This window comes from Eufriesea mexicana, unplaced genomic scaffold (genome assembly GCF_001483705.2).
Source record: "Eufriesea mexicana isolate 0111107269 unplaced genomic scaffold, ASM148370v2 scaffold1847, whole genome shotgun sequence".
Classification (NCBI taxonomy): domain Eukaryota; kingdom Metazoa; phylum Arthropoda; class Insecta; order Hymenoptera; family Apidae; genus Eufriesea; species Eufriesea mexicana.
In genome coordinates this window covers 14,917-34,296 of record NW_016909944.1, presented here as the reverse complement: position 1 = coordinate 34,296, position 19,380 = coordinate 14,917, and the positions used below count along the sequence as shown (strand labels likewise).

The following is a 19,380-nucleotide window of genomic DNA, read 5'->3' as shown; positions in this document are numbered from 1 at the left end:
TTTAAGAAATAATTGCGTGGACCAATCATACTATATCTACGTGGTGTAATTCTACAACGTTCTCCTAGACTGCAGTACTTGATAAACCAAAATGCCAGCCGGACGCGCTGAAATGGACACGTGTACGCTCTGATACATATAAGCGGGACACAAAAATTACGAGGACTTTTCGAATGGCAGCGAAAACGACAAAAAAAACACAGGCCAAGCACTTCTATCGGAAGATGATCGTCGTGACGATGATTGAAAGCCACTAGCTGCGATGACCGAGGCCAGGTTTGCACCCGGTTCATCCTGAAAGCGCGATGGAAGCTCTGCGAACGCATCGATGGGAAGAAAGGTAAACAAGAGAAGCGACCCCGTAAATGCATTGATTTGTCTGTACCCTTACGCGTCGCAATCCTGTGCCATTTATCAACGTTAAGGGATTCACGACTAAATTTTCGTCCGTCATTACATTCCCTGAAGCTGAGGTTTCAAGGTCGTGAAGCTCGAACGCCCTCGAGTTGTTCCTCGAGCGCCGGCCATAGATACTCTTCCGTCGTTCCTACACGAATCGTTTCGACTTCAAAATGCAAAGCATACTGATTCCTCTATGTGAAGATAGAAATGGTACCAGTATTTATATCGTGGGACTGTCGCAAAGAACTTTGATGGGTAAATGGTATAAGTGTGTTTTGTTACGTGCATGCTGATTAAGTTGTTTGGTGTTAGAGAATATATCATACAATAATACAGCGTTCCATTTCGTCACAGTCCATTGTTCGTGTCTTTGTTTTTAGTTTGTTTAGTGGTTTATATGTGAGTAGAATGTTTTAGTCTATTTTACAGCAACGCAGTCAACGTCAACGGTTATGGTGTCTACGTACTAAGGTATTGTTGTAATGGAAAGCTGAAGACTGTTGAACTAGAATAGAAGCATAGAAACATATGTTACACCTTATTAATTAGAGATCAAGAGAGACTTTATTTCGGATGCTGTAAGCTGATTTCAAAGGCGCTCAGGACTCTTACCTCCAATGGCGATCTAGAGGTGGTATTTGGAGCTGGTATTTTCGTGTTGATATTCTTCTGAAATCATACTTGGCGATTAGTATACGCTGCACAGTTCTTGCAATTCGATCAGGATAGTTATACAGATCTTTATATGCATCTTATGGACATGTCAATTTGATGCACTGTATATCGTGTACCGGGTGTTTCATAACACGTTGAACCCTTTGCACTCGAGAGGCACCTCTCACAAGGAGAATACAAGTCCTTCGGGTCATTGATTTAGTTGAAACTTTGCAGGTTTGTAGATTTAGTCACCCACTTTAAGAAAATATACCATCATAAGGACTGGATAGTTTTTAAGATATTTATGATTGAAGGTTTATTATTCTTAACTAAAGATTTCTTTCGAGTAGTTATCGATAGTTATCAAGTGGCATTGTCATTAGGTCACAACGGCACTTGATAAATATTCGAAATAAATCTGTAGTTAAGGCAATAATAAAATTCTAATCACAAATATCTCGAAAACTGTCGAGTAGTTATAATGATGTATTTTCTTGAACTGGATGACTAAATCTACAAACCTGCAAAGTTTCAACTAAATCTATGACCCGGAGGACTTGCACTCTCCTTGTCAGTCGCCATTTAATCAGATTCTAAAGATGGATGTTAATTAATATATCAAATCTAAAATTACTCAACGATGCGTGGAATGTCGAGGTAAAATAATTCCACTTCTCAATTTGCATACGATTTTTTATTTACCGTTTTAAAAATATCCTCGACTTTATGACAGAAAGTCTTCGAATTTTTACTATTTTTCTATAACGAAAAATTCCTCGATTGCAAAGGGTTAATCTTGTTTTCAGCTGCTCGTTTCAGTATGGTGGATTAAGGACAAATGTTTGTACAAACGTGTATTCTACTTGTTTTGGTTTATGTAACGTTGTATAATAAATTTGACGTGTCTCTTGTCTGATTGATAATTTTTATAAAATTTAATTAAATTGACATTGGATTTTAAAGCAAGATTATAGATTTTAACAATCACTAGTGTTTCCTAAATTTGTTGAAATTTATATTATCTCATACTTTAGTATTTCTTATGGTATTGTACAATAATTTTCAACAGGTGTTGTGTATATTATTAATTTTTCCTTGCTTATGAGATATTGCAATTTGCTGAAGAAGTCTGTTTACAAAATTTATGTCACAAACAGAGGAAACAGTTAAAATTGTACATAATTAGAAATAACAAATAATTAAGATATAATTAAAATTGTAATTTAATATAATTTATTCGAAGAAAAAGGTAATGGTATGGAAATGTATGTAAAATTGCTTTTAAAAAAGTGGGATAATAAATATATGTATTATGTATGATACGAGTAGTTATTTATGTGTGGGACATTTGTAGTAAAAGTGACGATACTTCGCATTCTTTGGATTTAAGATTCTTCTTTGAGATTGAAGAAAAGTATTTTATCATAAGTAATAATATAATATATAAAGTTCTTAAACTTTTCTAAATGCCATTTTAGAACAAGTAGTTAATCATGTATCAACTCATGGATTGAAAATTTCAATAATTATGTAGTCCATAATTATTATAATATTGTTACTAATAATAATTTATCCGTTATTTGATTTCGGAAGATAAACAAATTAGACAAACACTTTTCTAATTTAATTAAAAAATTTTTAAATTCTCAAATCTAATTCTACCACCATTGTACACAAATCAATAAATATAACTCTATTATAACTGTACTAATTGTATTGGTCATCTATTAATTGCAAAGATTAAAAATTTGGAATAAATACAGCCAATAATCACCGTAGTAATTGTTATAAATAATAAAACTTGCACTCTCGACTATTTTCAATCTCCCAGAACAAACAACTCTGACAAATATCCAAAGTATCGTCACTCTTCGTGCAACTGCACAGTGATCCAATTGTCCTCCTCTAAAAGACAAATTACTGCTATAACATTCTCCTTGTATCCAACATAAGCCACGAGCTTGCTCAATACTTCCTTACCGACAGCTACATTAATCCCATCGTAACATCCAATTAAGAAATACAACTCACCAGCTGGTTCAGCCTCGCCTTAAACTCGGGCGGATAATTATCGCTTTCTTCATACTCCCCGGACCCCTTGCCGAATCCAAAGGTTTTGTTGCCCCTTCTGCTGCTCTTGGTGGTGACTCCAGCTACCGTGGAAGTCTCTACATTCAGCTGAGGCTTCTTGAATCCCTTTCTCGTGGTGGACGTGGAACTTTCGGTTGTCGTTGAAGCCTCGGTGCTGGTCGATTGCTCGTTCGGAGGTATCACCTCGTTTGTCTGATCCCTCGGCGAGGGTACGACGGTCCTCGACGTGTTCTCAGTTCTCTCAAAGTTATTCACATGAGCTGGCCGCCTTCTGAGGGTCCAGCCCGGGTTTCCGTACGAATCGTTTTTAGAAGGGCTAAATCTTCTGGAGTCGGATACGTTGGATGATCCTTCTGGCGAAGGCTTACGACCCCTGAAGCCTAGTCCATGATTGAAGAAGTCTTCCTTCTGTTTTCTTCCTTGACTGCCTCTACCTCTTCCTCTTCCTCGACTTGGTGATTCGGTTGTCGAGGTGGAAGTCGAGGTGTAAGTCGAGGCTGGTCTCGTCGTTGTTCTTGGACTTGAAGTGGTTGGTGCTGGGGTAGTTGGTTTTATTGTCGTATTCGTGGCCTCAGACTCGGTAGTTGTTACGTCGTTGGAGACTGTTGTATCTGGCGCAACAGTTGAGGTAACATCTGTCGGATGAAATGAATTTTATGGGTACAGCAGGCTTATTTGTTGAGTAAGTGTAATTAGCTGATTAATTATCGTTATATACTGTAGAGTATTTCGTTTTGAGATAAAACACGTGCAAGCTTTATACGATCTGTAATTATTGTTAAATTAAAATTTAATATGTAGTTGGATCACAGATATCTGATAGCACGAGGACAATTAAATTATGTTTTAAAATAGTTTGAGGTATTATTTATCCTCTATTTAAAACGTTGTTCTTTAAAACGTTTTTAAATAAATATTTAGTTCCTTCTATTTTTGTTTTGAGTATTGTAAATTAAGAATTTTATGTAAAATATTTTATTAAATATTTTAATTTATTATTAATACCCGATATACTGGTATAGTAATATAGTAGTCCTCTATTATTATGGTAATATGATAACATTTTCTATCCTGTGAGATATAACTACTTTATATTCTTTGATATTCTTTAATTCTTAATTTTAATTTATATCTTATACTAAAAGGATTGACCATGATTTGTAAATAAATAAATAAATAAGTAAATATACTAATATACTATCGTACTAATATATTAACATACTCATATACCCGACATATTTTTATACAACATTGCACAAAAATATAAATATTTTACTACAAATCCTTTTAAACAAAACCTTTTAATTAATATAAATAGCAATATAATTTTATTACGTACTTTAAACTTCATAACCAAGTAGTATTATACAGGGTGTCCCAAAAAAATGTATACACACTTTGCGTGATAATAGAAACAGTATATATTTTACTGTTTAATTAAACGATCTTTGCACTTCCAGTATGTTTTCACACTTATGGCATTTTAAGTATATAGCACTTTAAAATATATTTACATTTTTCAAAGTCTAGTCTAAAATCAGCCATTATTTTAAATGGGTTGTACCTAAAAACGGAAAAATAAATTAGAAAGAATAAGGTATTAAAATATATATACGTTTTCTTGGGACACCCTGTATAAAAATAATACTTCCAATTCATTTAAAAATAAAATTAAAGAAACACACTTGAAAATTATTTAATCAAATTGCATAAGGGCAGTGTTAGAAACAAGAATGATCCAAAATCTAAAAATAAGCTTTCCACTTAAAATATTTGCAATTAAATAATTCCAAGCTAATTGAAGACACTATATTCGACTTAAAACAGATTCGAAATTTTACCAAGAATATTTAAAGAAGCAGAGAACTTGTACTCACCCGTTATAACAGGCGTGGTAGCTTCCAATTTCGGCCTATTCCTCGACCTTCCGCGCAAGTCCTGAGCGTCCTGTCCACGAATTTCGGCAGATCTGAAGTTAGCATCAAGAATTCTCGACCTCCTCTCCGAAGAATTCCTCTCTCCAGCCACCTTGCGTTTCGCATCTCGCTCCAAGTTGCCACTCGGAACAGGCTTCACGTTGTTCTCCAAATTTCTGCCCCTAGACCTCGATCTGGACTCGATCACGGAATTCTTCCTGACATCTGCACCTCTCGAGCGATCCCTGGGAAACGCGTTTTTCCTCGAACTAACTATCTGCTCATCTGGCTCAGTGGTCGTCGAATCGCTGAACTTGGAAGATCCTCTTCGAGCACCAGACTTGGACGACCCAGCAGCCTCAGAGTCGCTCACTCGTCCACGATTCTTCGGTCTTTCAGATCCCGTTCTTGTACTAGACCTGATCGACTCTTTGGAGTCTGATCTCCTCTGCGCAACCGTAGTAAACGCAGTGGTTGCGTCAGGAAACGGTGTTTCCGTGCTACCAACCTCGAAAGGGATGTCGACCCTAACGCTCTCAGACTCTGTCAAAAGAGGATCCGGACCTCTCCGAGTGATATAATTGTTCTCTCTATTCGCAATCTTTGATCTACCAGACCTGGTGCTCCTCTCAGTCTTCTCTGTCGTTGATCTACCTCTGCCATCTCTTCTGAACGAAACTGTAGTCGTTTCCAAGTCTTCGAACTTCTTGGTGTATCTTCTGGAATTAGGTATCTGCGTCTTCAGGTCTTTCATGGAGTAGGTCGTTTGAATCTTCCTTCCAGTTCTGGACCTCGAAGATTCCGTGGTAGCCAGGAACACGGATGGCCCTTTGTTGTCCAGTCTTTCAGTGACACTGGCTCTTCCATTGAACGATCTTCGAGCGAACCCTTTAGACGTTCCAAGGGAGACTTTCTGGCCATTGCCTTTCGGGTTTGGTCCTTCGTTGGTCTCGGAGAAATATCTCTTCCCGTTTCTTCTGTTGACCGTTGAGTCTAGGTCTTTCTTAGGCTCCTCGGGCTTTTTCTCCGATGTGGATCTTCTAGAGTCGTTCCTGACGTTGAACAAGCTTCCTCGTTCGGTGGTCCTGGTCGTTCTCAGGTTCGACTCTTTGCTCGAGTCGAAGCTCGAAACCGAGTCGATTATAGAGGTTAAGGTCGAAGCATCGTTAGGTTTGTCGAAGCTCAACCTCTTCGATTGCGCTGACCTGCCACGTGTCGTTTTGAATCTCGTTAGGAGTGGGGACGCAGTGGTTGCTTCTTCAAGGGACTTGGGGTTGAACCTCAAGCTACCGCGATTTGTAGTCTTATGATCCTCGATCTGGAAAAATTAGGATTATTCGTGTGAATTATTAGGATTATACGGATTATTCTAATATAGTTATTTATATTTATTCTAATATATTAATTCTAGCATATTTATTAATATATTTGTAGGAATGGTTAATAACGGGCACTCGTTTACTAGAATAGAGTGTCCCCGTCTGGAACTTAGGTCTAACAAGGAGAGTCCAAGTCCTTCGAGTCACCGATTCAGTTGAAACTTTACAGCTTTCTAGATATCGTCATGCAGTTCAGGAAAATATATCATTATAGCGGCAACTACTCAACAGTTTTTGAAATATTTACGATTAACGTTTTACTACTTCATAAATTATAGATTTATTTCTAACACTTTTCAAGTGAAGTCGTGGCCTATCGGCAAATGTTGACAATTCTATGCTGAATGACCGATTCCCGGTTCGATACCCGTCAATAATTGGTAGTTTTTTCAATCTATTTTTATTTTGTGATCATCTTTCGTCTATGAAAACTGACAATCAGCATTCATTTCTTTACCTGGCAGACGACAAATATGCAAAGGTACGTCTTTACAACGCAATTATAAAATTTCATAAATTAAACACAGAAATTGAGCGATTTGTTAATTTTTCTCCAAGTGAACAGGAGAGTGCATGGGAAATGAGAAAAAATTGCAAACAAACGCCGGAAGCATTGTTGTGCCCATGCAGGTGTGCGTGCATCACGAAAAGAATGTAAGTATTTGTATTAACATAACCTCTAGTTATAATTAAATAGTGCAAGTTAAAAAAGACAATATTCTGTTGAAATAAACAGGAACGTGCAACAAGAGAAAAATAGTAGACTCATGGAATATCATCAGTGTAGATGCCAAGAATTATACTTTATAGTAAGAAAAAATTGAAGCAGCAATATAAATATGTAAAGCATGATATGTCTATTGCATTCTAGGTCGGTTAACCATATGACAAACAAGATAGACATCTTTGATGGTCAAATAAAAATTCAGAAAATGGAGATGATTTAGGCAGACAAAAAGGAATACAATTAATTTAGGTGATGGCCTCTTATATCAACAAGATACGAAGAATACAGTGAGATTGAAAGGTATGTTGTGTTCCTGATATAAATGAATATTAATATCAGTGGTCAAAGTCAATGATCATCGTTAATGTGTGAAGTTTGAATAAAAGGAGTGAGAAGAGGAAATATATATGTCAAATCAAGAAGCACAAAAGAGGCAGCATATGTATCAAGAGAAAAGCATGCGTGGCATTGACTTACAAATATGAGGATCATTGAAGAGATGGAGAATGAACAATTGATAATAGTTATGAAAGGAAAAGTTAAATTGAATATAGAGTGCAAATGTTGCATTAAGGCAAAATGTGTAGAAATATCTATTGGGCAGAAATATGCTGTGGCACATCATGGACTTCATTGGGCCAATATAGCCAATGTCAAAAGGAGGTAAAAGGTATGATTATTCGAGAAAAGAACCACTTGGTTAACTGATTTATAAATAACGAAATATTTAATATGAAATATTATTGATGATAGATTTTTTCTATTATAGGAGACTTACAAACGAGTAATATTTATATGCAAGAGCCAACCACTAAGGGTAAAGTAATAAGTATCATTTTATAATATTTCAATGGATTGTATATTTGTTTTTAAAAATTTATCCGATATACAATATTTACTTTCTAAATTTCTATATTCGTATATTAAATAATTTCTAATTTGAATTACAATAACAAATAATAAATTTTAGCAAATTTAATTTTACAAGGATTTTACATTAATCAAACTAATATATTTGTTATAACTAGGTTGTAATGAAAACAACTGTTGGTGATGTTGAGTTAGAATTATGGGCAAAAGAAACTCCAAAGGCATGTAGAAATTTCATACAATTATGTATGGAAGGTTATTGATGACACTATATTTCATAGAATTATCAAGGGATTCATAACACAAGGCAGTGACTCCACAGGTACATGAGAAGATGGTAAAATATATAGAGAACCATTTAGATTGAGAGTATATTTAAAAATAAAATGAATTACTTTCTTATTCAAAAATAATTATTGGATATATGTGTTTTAGGATGAATTTCATACAAGATTACGTTTTTGTCGTCGAGATTTAATTACTATGGCTAATGTTGGAAAAGATGACAATGGTTCACAATTCTTCTTTACTCTTAATTGTACACCAGAATTGCAGAATAAACATACAATCTTTGGTGAAGTCACTGGAGAATCTATATATAGCATGCTTAAACTCGAAGAAGCACTTGCAGATGAGGTAAACTTAATGTTTAAAAGAAAATATGACAATAATTGATACAAAGATAATATTTCCACTTTTTTGTAGAATGATAGACCACTTTGTCCTCCAATATTGATAAAAACTATAATATTGAACAATCCATTTTCTGATACTATACTAAGAATAATAGTACAGGAAAGTGAAGAAGAAAAGGACAATTCAAAAACTAAAACAGCAGCAGTAAAGTGAGAATCATATATGTTTGCAGAATTTAGCCCAGATAATATTGTTCTTTGCAATGAAAAATTTTGTTACAGAGATTTCAATCTTTTATCATTTGGTGAAGAAGCAGAGGAAGATGAAGAAGAATCTGTGATATTAAATAAAAAGTTTAGTGGTAAGGGCGAATCACCTCATGATCATTTAACTGATCCAAAATTAAGCTTACAACCAGCTGTTGAACCATCTGGACTTGCAAGTAAAAAAAGGAAGGAAGTCCGCATTAGCGATTGGGAAAATGACGACGAATTAAAAACTGAAGAAGAATTAGCAGTTGTAAAGAAAGAGAAAGAGTTAGTTTATTATTTGCATTACAACTATGTTATAGAAAGTAGGAATTTTTATTGACTGTTTCTTATATTTATATCTGCAGAGAAATGGGGAAAAGGATAAAAAATACATTGTGAGATACGAAAAAGGATCCGAAGAAAGTACAAAATTATAAAATAGATGATGTTGAAGATGATAAGGACATAAAGGAGAATGATTAGGGAATAAAAACTGCTTATGAGGGTTAGCACAAGAGAAAGTCGAGGAGATGAACGATAAGAGATATCAAGAATTATTAGGATAACTCATGTATTGGAATAGAATCATTTATCATATGTCTATAAATATTGTACATGTATATATGGTCATTATAATGATAATTATTACGTGATATGTATTACGAAACATTTTTTCTCGCAACGGTCCGTGATACGGACATGTACTCAGATTCTAATGTCTATTTGTCATTATTTATTATGTCGTTAACAATTGACATGTATATGTGAAACTTTTAAAGTGAATAAAAAGTACTTTAACATATAACCGTGGCAGTTTCATTTTCTTTTTATCACGAACAAAACCACGCATCTTCATCTGTGACTTCTTGTTCAACGGGCTATTAAGAGAGTAAATAAAAGGAAGAAAAACGTGTTATACTTATTTATGTCCTGTTAATGCTTTGTTTCTCCCGCCCTACGGGTCACGTGGTTTCACATTCGGCAGTTTCGATCAGCGCCATCTATGATTTGGGCTCAAAAAGCCAGAAAGTGATAGGAACATAGAATAGGCAAGGAGGTCGTCGAGGTGCTGGTCACGTGACTGACAGGGACAGAGAGGGGATAGAAAAGGATAGAAGGGTTCCGCCAGGGAAAAATTATTAATTACTCAATTTCTGTAATTAATTTATGAACTTTTATAATTTTATTGCAAAGCTGGAACTTCGGGCTACATTCTTATCTAATTTTCGTAAAGATTTTAACTCTATATTGTTAGTTATTAATTTTTGTTTTATGGCGTCTATGATTTCGTAACGGCGACCATCTCGACCATCCGTGGAAATATTTATTACTAAACGAAACTAGAAACAAAATGTGTTCGAAAGTTATATGAGAAGATTCGCAAGAAAATTGTCTTTTTAATAAGTGCGTAAAGTTTCATAAATTAATTGCGTAAAGGATAGTAATTAATGAAAAATCAATGGCGTCTTCGACAATCTTCGACAACAATTCAAACATTTCGTAGAATAATTATTAATAATTAATTAGTTAGGGAAAAATTTATATCGAAAAATATATTGGAAAGTTCTTAAAGAAACTGGCTTTGCGATACAATTATAAAAGTTTATAAATTAATCACAGCTATTGAGTAATTAGCGAATTTTCCACTGCTGATTTGATTTATTAAAATATATTCGCAGCACATAACCAGAGTTAGTAAACTAACATCAGAGCCATCTATGATTTTAGACTCGAAGCACGGATTAGGTAGACGCCTAAATCTACGTGACGTGGTGGACATAATAAATAAACAATAAAAGGACATAAATAACTATCGCACATTCTCTTTCCTCCTCCTTTTATTCACTTTAGAATCCGATAAAATTTTCTACATTCTTTAATAAATTCAACCCAAATAGTGGTTTTAATTAGACAATCAGCATTCATTTCTTTACCTGGCAGACGACAAATATACAAAGGTACGCCTTTACAACGCAATTATAAAATTTCATAAATTAATCATCGAAATTAAGCAATATGTTAATTTTTCACCAAGTGAACAGGAGAGTGCATAGGAAATGAGAGAAAATTGCAAACAAACGCCGGAAGCATTGTTATGTCCATGCATGTGTTCCTGCATCACGAAAAAAATGTAAGTATTTATATCAACATAACCTTTAGTTGTAATTAAATAGTATAAGTTATGAGCCATTTCTTTTCCACCTTTTATTAGTGATAGCAGAGCTTGATTCTAAAAAGACAATATTCTGTTAAAATAATCAATAATCAAGAATTATATTTTATAGCGAGAAAAAATTGAAGCAGCAATATAAATATGTTATGTATGTCTATTGAATTTTAGGTCAGATAACGATATAACATACAAGATAGAAATCGTTGATGGTCAAATGAAGGTTCACAAAATCGAAATGGCTTAGGCACACAAAAAGGAATGAAATTGATATAGTGGTTCGAATGGAAGCAGTGAGAAGAGGAAACACATATTATGTCGAATAAAGTAACAAGAAAGGGGCAGCATATGTATGAACAAGGAAGGATGTGAGGCATGGACATACAAATATAAGGATCATTAAAGAAACAAAGAATGGACACTCGCTAATAGTTATAAAGTTAAAGATAAATTGAATATAGAGTGTAATTGCTGCATTAAGATACAAATGTGTAGAAATATCTATGGGAACTTTGATACTATAAAAGCAGCAAGTATAATGGTGCTATGGCACATCATGGACTTCATTGGGCCAATAAAGCCAATGTCAAAAGGCGGTAAAAGGTACGTCTTACCTGCTGATGATTATTCGAGAAAAGAACAATTTGGTTGACTGATTTATAAATGACTAAAGATTTAATATGAAATATCATTGATGCAGGATTTTTTTTATTATAGGAAATTTACAAACATGAGTAATATTTATATGCAAGAGCCAGCCACTAAGGGTAAAGTAATGAGTATCATTTAATAATATTTCAATGGATTGTATATCTGCTTTTAAAAATTTAACCGATATACAATATTTACTTTCTAAATTTCTATATTAATATATTAAATAATTTCTAATTTGAATTACACTAATAAATAATAAATTTTAATAAATTTGATATGAAAAGTATTTTACATTAATAAAACTAATATATTTCTTATAACTAGGTAATAAAAACAACTGTTGGCGATATTGAGTTAGAATTGTGGGCAAAAGAAACTCCAAAGGCATGCAGAAATTTCATACAACTGTTAGAGTTGTGGACCAAAGAAACTCCAAAGACATGTAGAAATTTCATACAATTATGTATGGAATATTATTGGTAAATTTCATACAATTATGTATGGAAGGTTATTAAGATGACACTATATTTCATAGAATTATCAAACAATTCATAACACAAGGCAGTGATTCCACAGGTACATGAGAAGATGGTAAAATATATAGAGAACCATTTAGATTGAGAGTATATTTAAAAATAAAATGAATTACTTTCTTATTCAAAAATAATTATTGGATATATGTGTTTTAGGATGAATTTCATACAAGATTACGTTTTTGTTGTGGAGATTTAAATGCTATGGCTAATGCTGGAAAAGATGACAATGGTTCACAATTCTTCTTTACTCTTAGTTGTACACCAGAATTGCAGAATAAACATACAATCTTTGGTGAAGTTACTGGAGAATCTATATATAGCATGCTTAAACTCGAAGAAGCACTTGCAGATGAGGTAAATTTAATGTTTACAAGGAAATATATCAAGAAGTAATATGAATATAATATTTCCCCTTTTTTGTAGAATGATAGACTACTTTATCCTCCAAGATTGGTAAAAGCTATAATATTGAACAATCCATTTTCTGATATTATACCAAGAATAACAGCACAGGAATGTGAAGTAAAGGTCATTTCAGAAACTGAAATAGCAGGAGTAAAGTAAAAATCATATATGTTTGCAGAATTTAGCCCTGGTAGTATTATTCTTTGTAATGAAAAATTTTGTTACAGAGATTTCAATCTTTTATCATTTGGTGAAGAAGCAGAGGAAGATGAAGAAGAATCTGTGATATGAAATAAAAAGTTTAGTGGTGAAGGCAAATATGCGCATGATCATTTAAGTGATTCAAGATTAAGCTCACAATCAGCTGTTGAACCACCTGAACTTGCAATTAAAAAAAAAAAGGAAGGTAGTAGCGATTAGGAAAGTGACGACGAAGTAAAAACTCAAGAAGAATTAGAATTTATAAAGAAAGAGAGTTAGTTTATTGTTTACATTATAACTATGTTATAGAAAGTAGAAATTTTTATTGATTGTCTTATATTTATATTTTCAGTGCAATAAGGGGAAGGTAAAAAAATAAATTGATAGATGCAAAAAAGGAACCGAAGAAAGTAGAAATTTGTAAAATAAGTGATGTTGAAGATGATAAAGTATTTAAATGAAAATGAATATGGAATAAAGAAGTCCTTATGAGGTTCAGCATGAGAGAAAGTCAAGGAAATGTACGATAAGAGGGATAGATGCAACCATAGATAAATCTAGATAAACCAGTATCTAGAATTATTAGGATAACTCATATATTTGAATTGTACCATTCGCGATAGTGGGTATATGTCGATAAATATTGTTACAAACATATATATATTTTCATTATAATGATAATTATTACATGATATGTATGATGAAACATCTTTTTCTCGTAACGGTCCGTGATACGAACATCTACTCAGATTCTAATGTCTATATGTCATTGTTTATTATGTTGTTAACAATTGACGTGTATATGTGAAACTTTCAAAGTGAATAAAAGGTACTCAAGCATATAACTATTGCAATTTTCTTTTCTTCTTTTTACGAAGAACAAAATCATTCGTCTTCATCTGTGGCTTCATATTCGTCTATAATTAATTTATCAACTTTTAAAATTGCACCGTAAAGGCACAGCCTTAGCAAGCTTTCTAATATAATTCTGGATATGAATTTGATGTTATTTAAATCATTATTGGTGGTTATTGCATAGGGTGTTTGAACCATTGCCGAAAATACTAATGGTGCTTATCTTTCTATTAATATAATGGAATACTTAATAGTTCAAGTTCATGAATTAATTATTGAAATTTGGAATTTTTCGTAACAGAAATATATTTATAATTGCTTCATTGATATTATTAAATATAAGAGACATCGTTTGATTTCCTACATCGATACTTTATCACATAGCTATTTCAAAGATGCAACATTTTCCCGCTATAAAAATACCTAGCATATCCGGCTGCAACCAACTTCCAGTTGGCGGCAAGCGTGCATACCGGTAACAAATGGAATATTCTCACGCGTCAAAGTGAAACATTAAATCTCAAAACGTTTCGTGTAGTAGTGATATTGCTGATTGATGTTATAATTATTTTACGAAGTTCAAGATTACTGGCTGTGAACATTTCTTCGGTGGTAATATACTACATGTGAAAAAAGGGATGTTGCGTAGAGCAAATCGTGTAAAGATGCATATGGAAAATAAAGTGGTGTGAGTGTGGGATCCTATAATACTACTGCATTGTCCGTTACAATCTGCTGTAGAAGATTCTAGATTTCGACTGTCCATTGGAATATTTGATCGACATTACTGAATAGACTAGCGTTAGGATAGAATAGAATAGAATAGCTTTTTAATAGTTTTTCAATCTTTCTTCGATCTTAACGTTCAATTGCAACATAGTTATGTATTATCGCTATTATATTCTAAATTTTGATTGTGCATTAAAATACTTCATTACTACTGCATAACATAGGCTGTTCTCGAAACAGTAAGCCAATTATTTTCCGATCTTGAAGGAGCACATATGAAATAAAGTGATGGAAGCAAAACTGCCATATAAGTTGTGCTACACAATTTACATTTTTTACATATGTTTCCGAAATTAGGGTTTTGGATTACATATAACAGCGTTGATTAGGATCTTCCTTAACTAGTACACAAATTTTTCTTTCCGATTTCGACAATACGATTTTCATATTCAGTAACGAAAGTGTCCCTACCTGTTAGATCGTGCTTCGCTATTTAGTTTATTACACTATGTTTCTGAAATTGGGCTTTCGGATTCGGATTTTTCTGTCTATCAGTGCAGAGAGACTTTTTCCTTAACGGGATTGGATATTTCTTTTCGGTTTCGAGCATGCGTTTTAAAGAAATAGTGCCGAATGTGTCAGTGGCTGTGAAATCGTGCTGCGCAATTGACTTTTTCCTCTTCCATCTTCGAAATTGGCTTTTTGATTAGGTTTGTTCTACATACCAGCATAGATTGGAATATTCTCTAATGGGATTGGATATTCCTTTTCGGTTTCGAGCGTGCGTTTTCGAGAAATAGTGCCGAATGTGTCAGTGGCTGTAAAATCGTGCTGCGCAATTGACTTTTTCCTCTTCCATCTTCGAAATTAGGCTTTTTGATTAGGTTTTTTCTACATATCAGCGTAGATTGGAATTTTCTTTAATGGGATTGGATATTCTCTTTCGGTTTCGAGCGTGCGTTTTCAAGAAATAGTGCCAAATGTGTCAGTGGCTGTGAAATCGTGCTGCGCAATTGACTTTTTTCTCTTCTATCTTCGAAATTAGGCTTTTTGATTAGATTTGTTCTACATGTCAGCGTAGATTGGAATTTTCTTTAATGGGATTGGATATTCTTTTTCGGTTTCGAGCGTGCGTTTTCAAGAAATAGTGCCGAATGTGTCAGTGGCTGTGAAATCGTGCTGCGCAGTTGACTTTTTTCTCTTCTATCTTCGAAATTAGGCTGTTTGATTAGGTTCCTTCCACATATCAGCGTAGATTGGAATTTTCTTTAATGGGATTGGATATTCTCTTTCGGTTTCGAGCGTGCGTTTTCAAGAAATAGTGCCGAATGTGTCAGTGGCTGTGAAATCGTGCTGCGCAATTGACTTTTTTCTCTTCTATCTTCGAAATTGGGCTTTTTGATTAGGTTTGTTCTACATATCAGCGTAGATTGGAATTTTCTTTAATGGGATTGGATATTCTCTTTCGGTTTCGAGCGTGCGTTTTCAAGAAATAGTGCCGAATGTGTCAGTGGCTGTGAAATCGTGCTGCGCAGTTGACTTTTTTTTCTTCTATCTTCGAAATTAGGGTTTTTGATTAGGTTTGTTCTACATATCAGCGTAGATTGGAATTTTCTCTAATGGGATTGTATATTCTTTTTCGGTTTCGAGCGTGCGTTTTCAAGAAATAGTGCCGAATGTGTCAGTGGCTGTGAAATCGTGGTGCGCAATTGACTTTTTTCTCTTCTATCTTCGAAATTAGGCTTTTTGATTAGGTTTGTTCTACATGTCAGCGTAGATTGGAATTTTCTTTAATGGGATTGGATATTCTTTTTCGGTTTCGAGCGTGCGTTTTCAAGAAATAGTGCCGAATGTGTCAGTGGCTGTGAAATCGTGGTGCGCAATTGACTTTTTTCTCTTCTATCTTCGAAATTAGGCTTTTTGATTAGGTTTGTTCTACATGTCAGCGTAGATTGGAATTTTCTTTAATGGGATTGGATATTCTTTTTCGGTTTCGAGCGTGCGTTTTCATGAAATAGTGCCGAATGTGTCAGTGGCTGTGAAATCGTGCTGCGCAGTTGACTTCTTTCTCTTCTATTTTCGAAATTAGGCTTTTTGATTAGGTTTGTTGTATATATCTGCATGGAGGGAATTTTTCTTTACCTTGATTGTAGGGGCATTATATTCTAAGAATTATATTTTATAGCGAACAAAAGTTGAAGCAGCAATGCAAATGTGTTATGATATGTCTATTGTATTCTAGGTCGGCTAACCATACAACATTCAGGATTGAAATCTTTGATTGTGCAATAAAGATTGAGAAAATGGAGATGGCTTAACTGACAAAAAAGAATAAAATTAATTTAGGTGATGGCCTCTTGTAGTAGCTAGATATAGAAGATATAGTGAGATTGAAAGGTATGTTGTATTCCTTATCTAAATAAATATTAATATCAGTGATCAAAGCGAATGATCATCGCCAATATTTTAAATTTCAGAATCATGGAGCCGAGGTATATAAACAAAGGAGAGAGGTTAGAATGAATGCAGTGGGGAGAAGAAATGTGTATTATGTCAAATCAAGAAACGTAAAGGAGGCAGCATATGTATCAAGAGAGAAACATGTGTGGCATTGACTTCCAACTATGAGGATGATTGAGGGGATGGGGAATGAGCAATTGGAAATAGTTATGGAAGGTAAAGTTAAATTGAATATAGAGTGTAAATATTGCATTAAGGCAAAAATGTGTAGAAATATATAGAGGGACTTGGAAACTGGAAAGGAAGCAAGTATAATGGTGCTGTGGCACATCATGGTCTTCATCAGGCCAATAAAGCCAATGTCAAAAGGCGGTATAAGGTACGTCTTACCTGCTGATAATTATTCGAGAAGAGAACAATTTGGTTGACTGATTTATAAATGACTAAAGATTTAATATGAAATATCATTGATGCAGGATTTTTTTTATTATAGGAAATTTACAAACATGAGTAATATTTATATGCAAGAGCCAGCCACTAAGGGTAAAGTAATAAGTATCATTTTATATTATTTCAATCGATTGTATATCTGTTTTTAAAAATTTAACCGATATACAATATTTACTTTCTTAATTTCTATATTCATATATTAAATAATTTCGAATTTCAATTACCATAATAAATAATAAATTTTGACAAATTTAATTTAACAAAGTATTTTACATTAATCAAACTAATATATTTGTTATAACTAGGTTGTAATGAAAACAACTGTTGGTGATGCTGAGTTAGAGTTGTGGACCAAAGAAACTCCAAAGACATGTAGAAATTTCATACAATTATGTATGGAATATTATTGGGATGACACTATATTTCATAGAATTATCAAGGGATTCATAACACAAGGCAGTGACTCCACAGGTACATGAGAAGATGGTAAAATATATAGAGAACCATTTAGATTGAGAGTATATTTAAAAATAAAATGAATTACTTTCTTATTCAAAAATAATTATTGGATATATGTGTTTTAGGATGAATTTCATACAAGATTACGTTTTTGTCGTCGAGATTTAATTACTATGGCTAATGTTGGAAAAGATGACAATGGTTCACAATTCTTCTTTACTCTTAATTGTACACCAGAATTGCAGAATAAACATACAATCTTTGGTGAAGTCACTGGAGAATCTATATATAGCATGCTTAAACTCGAAGAAGCACTTGCAGATGAGGTAAACTTAATGTTTAAAAGAAAATATGACAATAATTGATACAAAGATAATATTTCCACTTTTTTGTAGAATGATAGACCACTTTGTCCTCCAATATTGATAAAAACTATAATATTGAACAATCCATTTTCTGATACTATACTAAGAATAATAGTACAGGAAAGTGAAGAAGAAAAGGACAATTCAAAAACTAAAACAGCAGCAGTAAAGTGAGAATCATATATGTTTGCAGAATTTAGCCCAGATAATATTGTTCTTTGCAATGAAAAATTTTGTTACAGAGATTTCAATCTTTTATCATTTGGTGAAGAAGCAGAGGAAGATGAAGAAGAATCTGTGATATTAAATAAAAAGTTTAGTGGTAAGGGCGAATCACCTCATGATCATTTAACTGATCCAAAATTAAGCTTACAACCAGCTGTTGAACCATCTGGACTTGCAAGTAAAAAAAGGAAGGAAGTCCGCATTAGCGATTGGGAAAATGACGACGAATTAAAAACTGAAGAAGAATTAGCAGTTGTAAAGAAAGAGAAAGAGTTAGTTTATTATTTGCATTACAACTATGTTATAGAAAGTAGGAATTTTTATTGACTGTTTCTTATATTTATATCTGCAGAGAAATGGGGAAAAGGATAAAAAATACATTGTGAGATACGAAAAAGGATCCGAAGAAAGTACAAAATTATAAAATAGATGATGTTGAAGATGATAAGGACATAAAGGAAAATGATTAGGGAATAAAAACTGCTTATGAGGGTTAGCACAAGAGAAAGTCGAGGAGATGAACGATAAGAGATATCAAGAATTATTAGGATAACTCATGTATTGGAATAGAATCATTTATCATATGTCTATAAATATTGTACATGTATATATGGTCATTATAATGATAATTATTACGTGATATGTATTACGAAACATTTTTTCTCGCAACGGTCCGTGATACGGACATGTACTCAGATTCTAATGTCTATTTGTCATTATTTATTATGTCGTTAACAATTGACATGTATATGTGAAACTTTTAAAGTGAATAAAAAGTACTTTAACATATAACCGTGGCAGTTTCATTTTCTTTTTATCACGAACAAAACCACGCATCTTCATCTGTGACTTCTTGTTCAACGGGCTATTAAGAGAGTAAATAAAAGGAAGAAAAACGTGTTATACTTATTTATGTCCTGTTAATGCTTTGTTTCTCCCGCC

The 19,380-nt window shown here is 33.4% G+C and overlaps 1 protein-coding gene and 2 pseudogenes across 1 annotated transcript in view; 2 read left to right on the top strand and 1 right to left on the bottom strand.

The window, feature by feature from the left end:
* The window catches only part of LOC108549236 (mucin-17), a 45,213-nt gene extending 38,154 nt beyond the window's left edge, over positions 1–7,059 (bottom strand). Inside the window, exons 1-5 of the mRNA XM_017902531.1 lie at positions 7,045–7,059; positions 5,028–6,384; positions 3,091–3,785; positions 1,015–1,071; positions 392–547 (exon numbers count right to left, since the gene is read on the bottom strand). Coding sequence (XP_017758020.1) covers positions 392–547; positions 1,015–1,071; positions 3,091–3,785; positions 5,028–6,384; positions 7,045–7,059 — 2,280 coding nt within the window. The remainder of the gene's footprint in view (positions 1–391; positions 548–1,014; positions 1,072–3,090; positions 3,786–5,027; positions 6,385–7,044) is intronic.
* A 902-nt stretch (positions 7,060–7,961) lies between these two features.
* On the top strand, positions 7,962–9,412 carry LOC108549235 (peptidyl-prolyl cis-trans isomerase CWC27 homolog; annotated as a pseudogene).
* Positions 9,413–17,445: 8,033 nt separating this feature from the next.
* Positions 17,446–18,908, top strand: LOC108549234 (peptidyl-prolyl cis-trans isomerase CWC27 homolog; annotated as a pseudogene).
* The last annotated feature ends 472 nt before the right edge of the window (positions 18,909–19,380 follow it).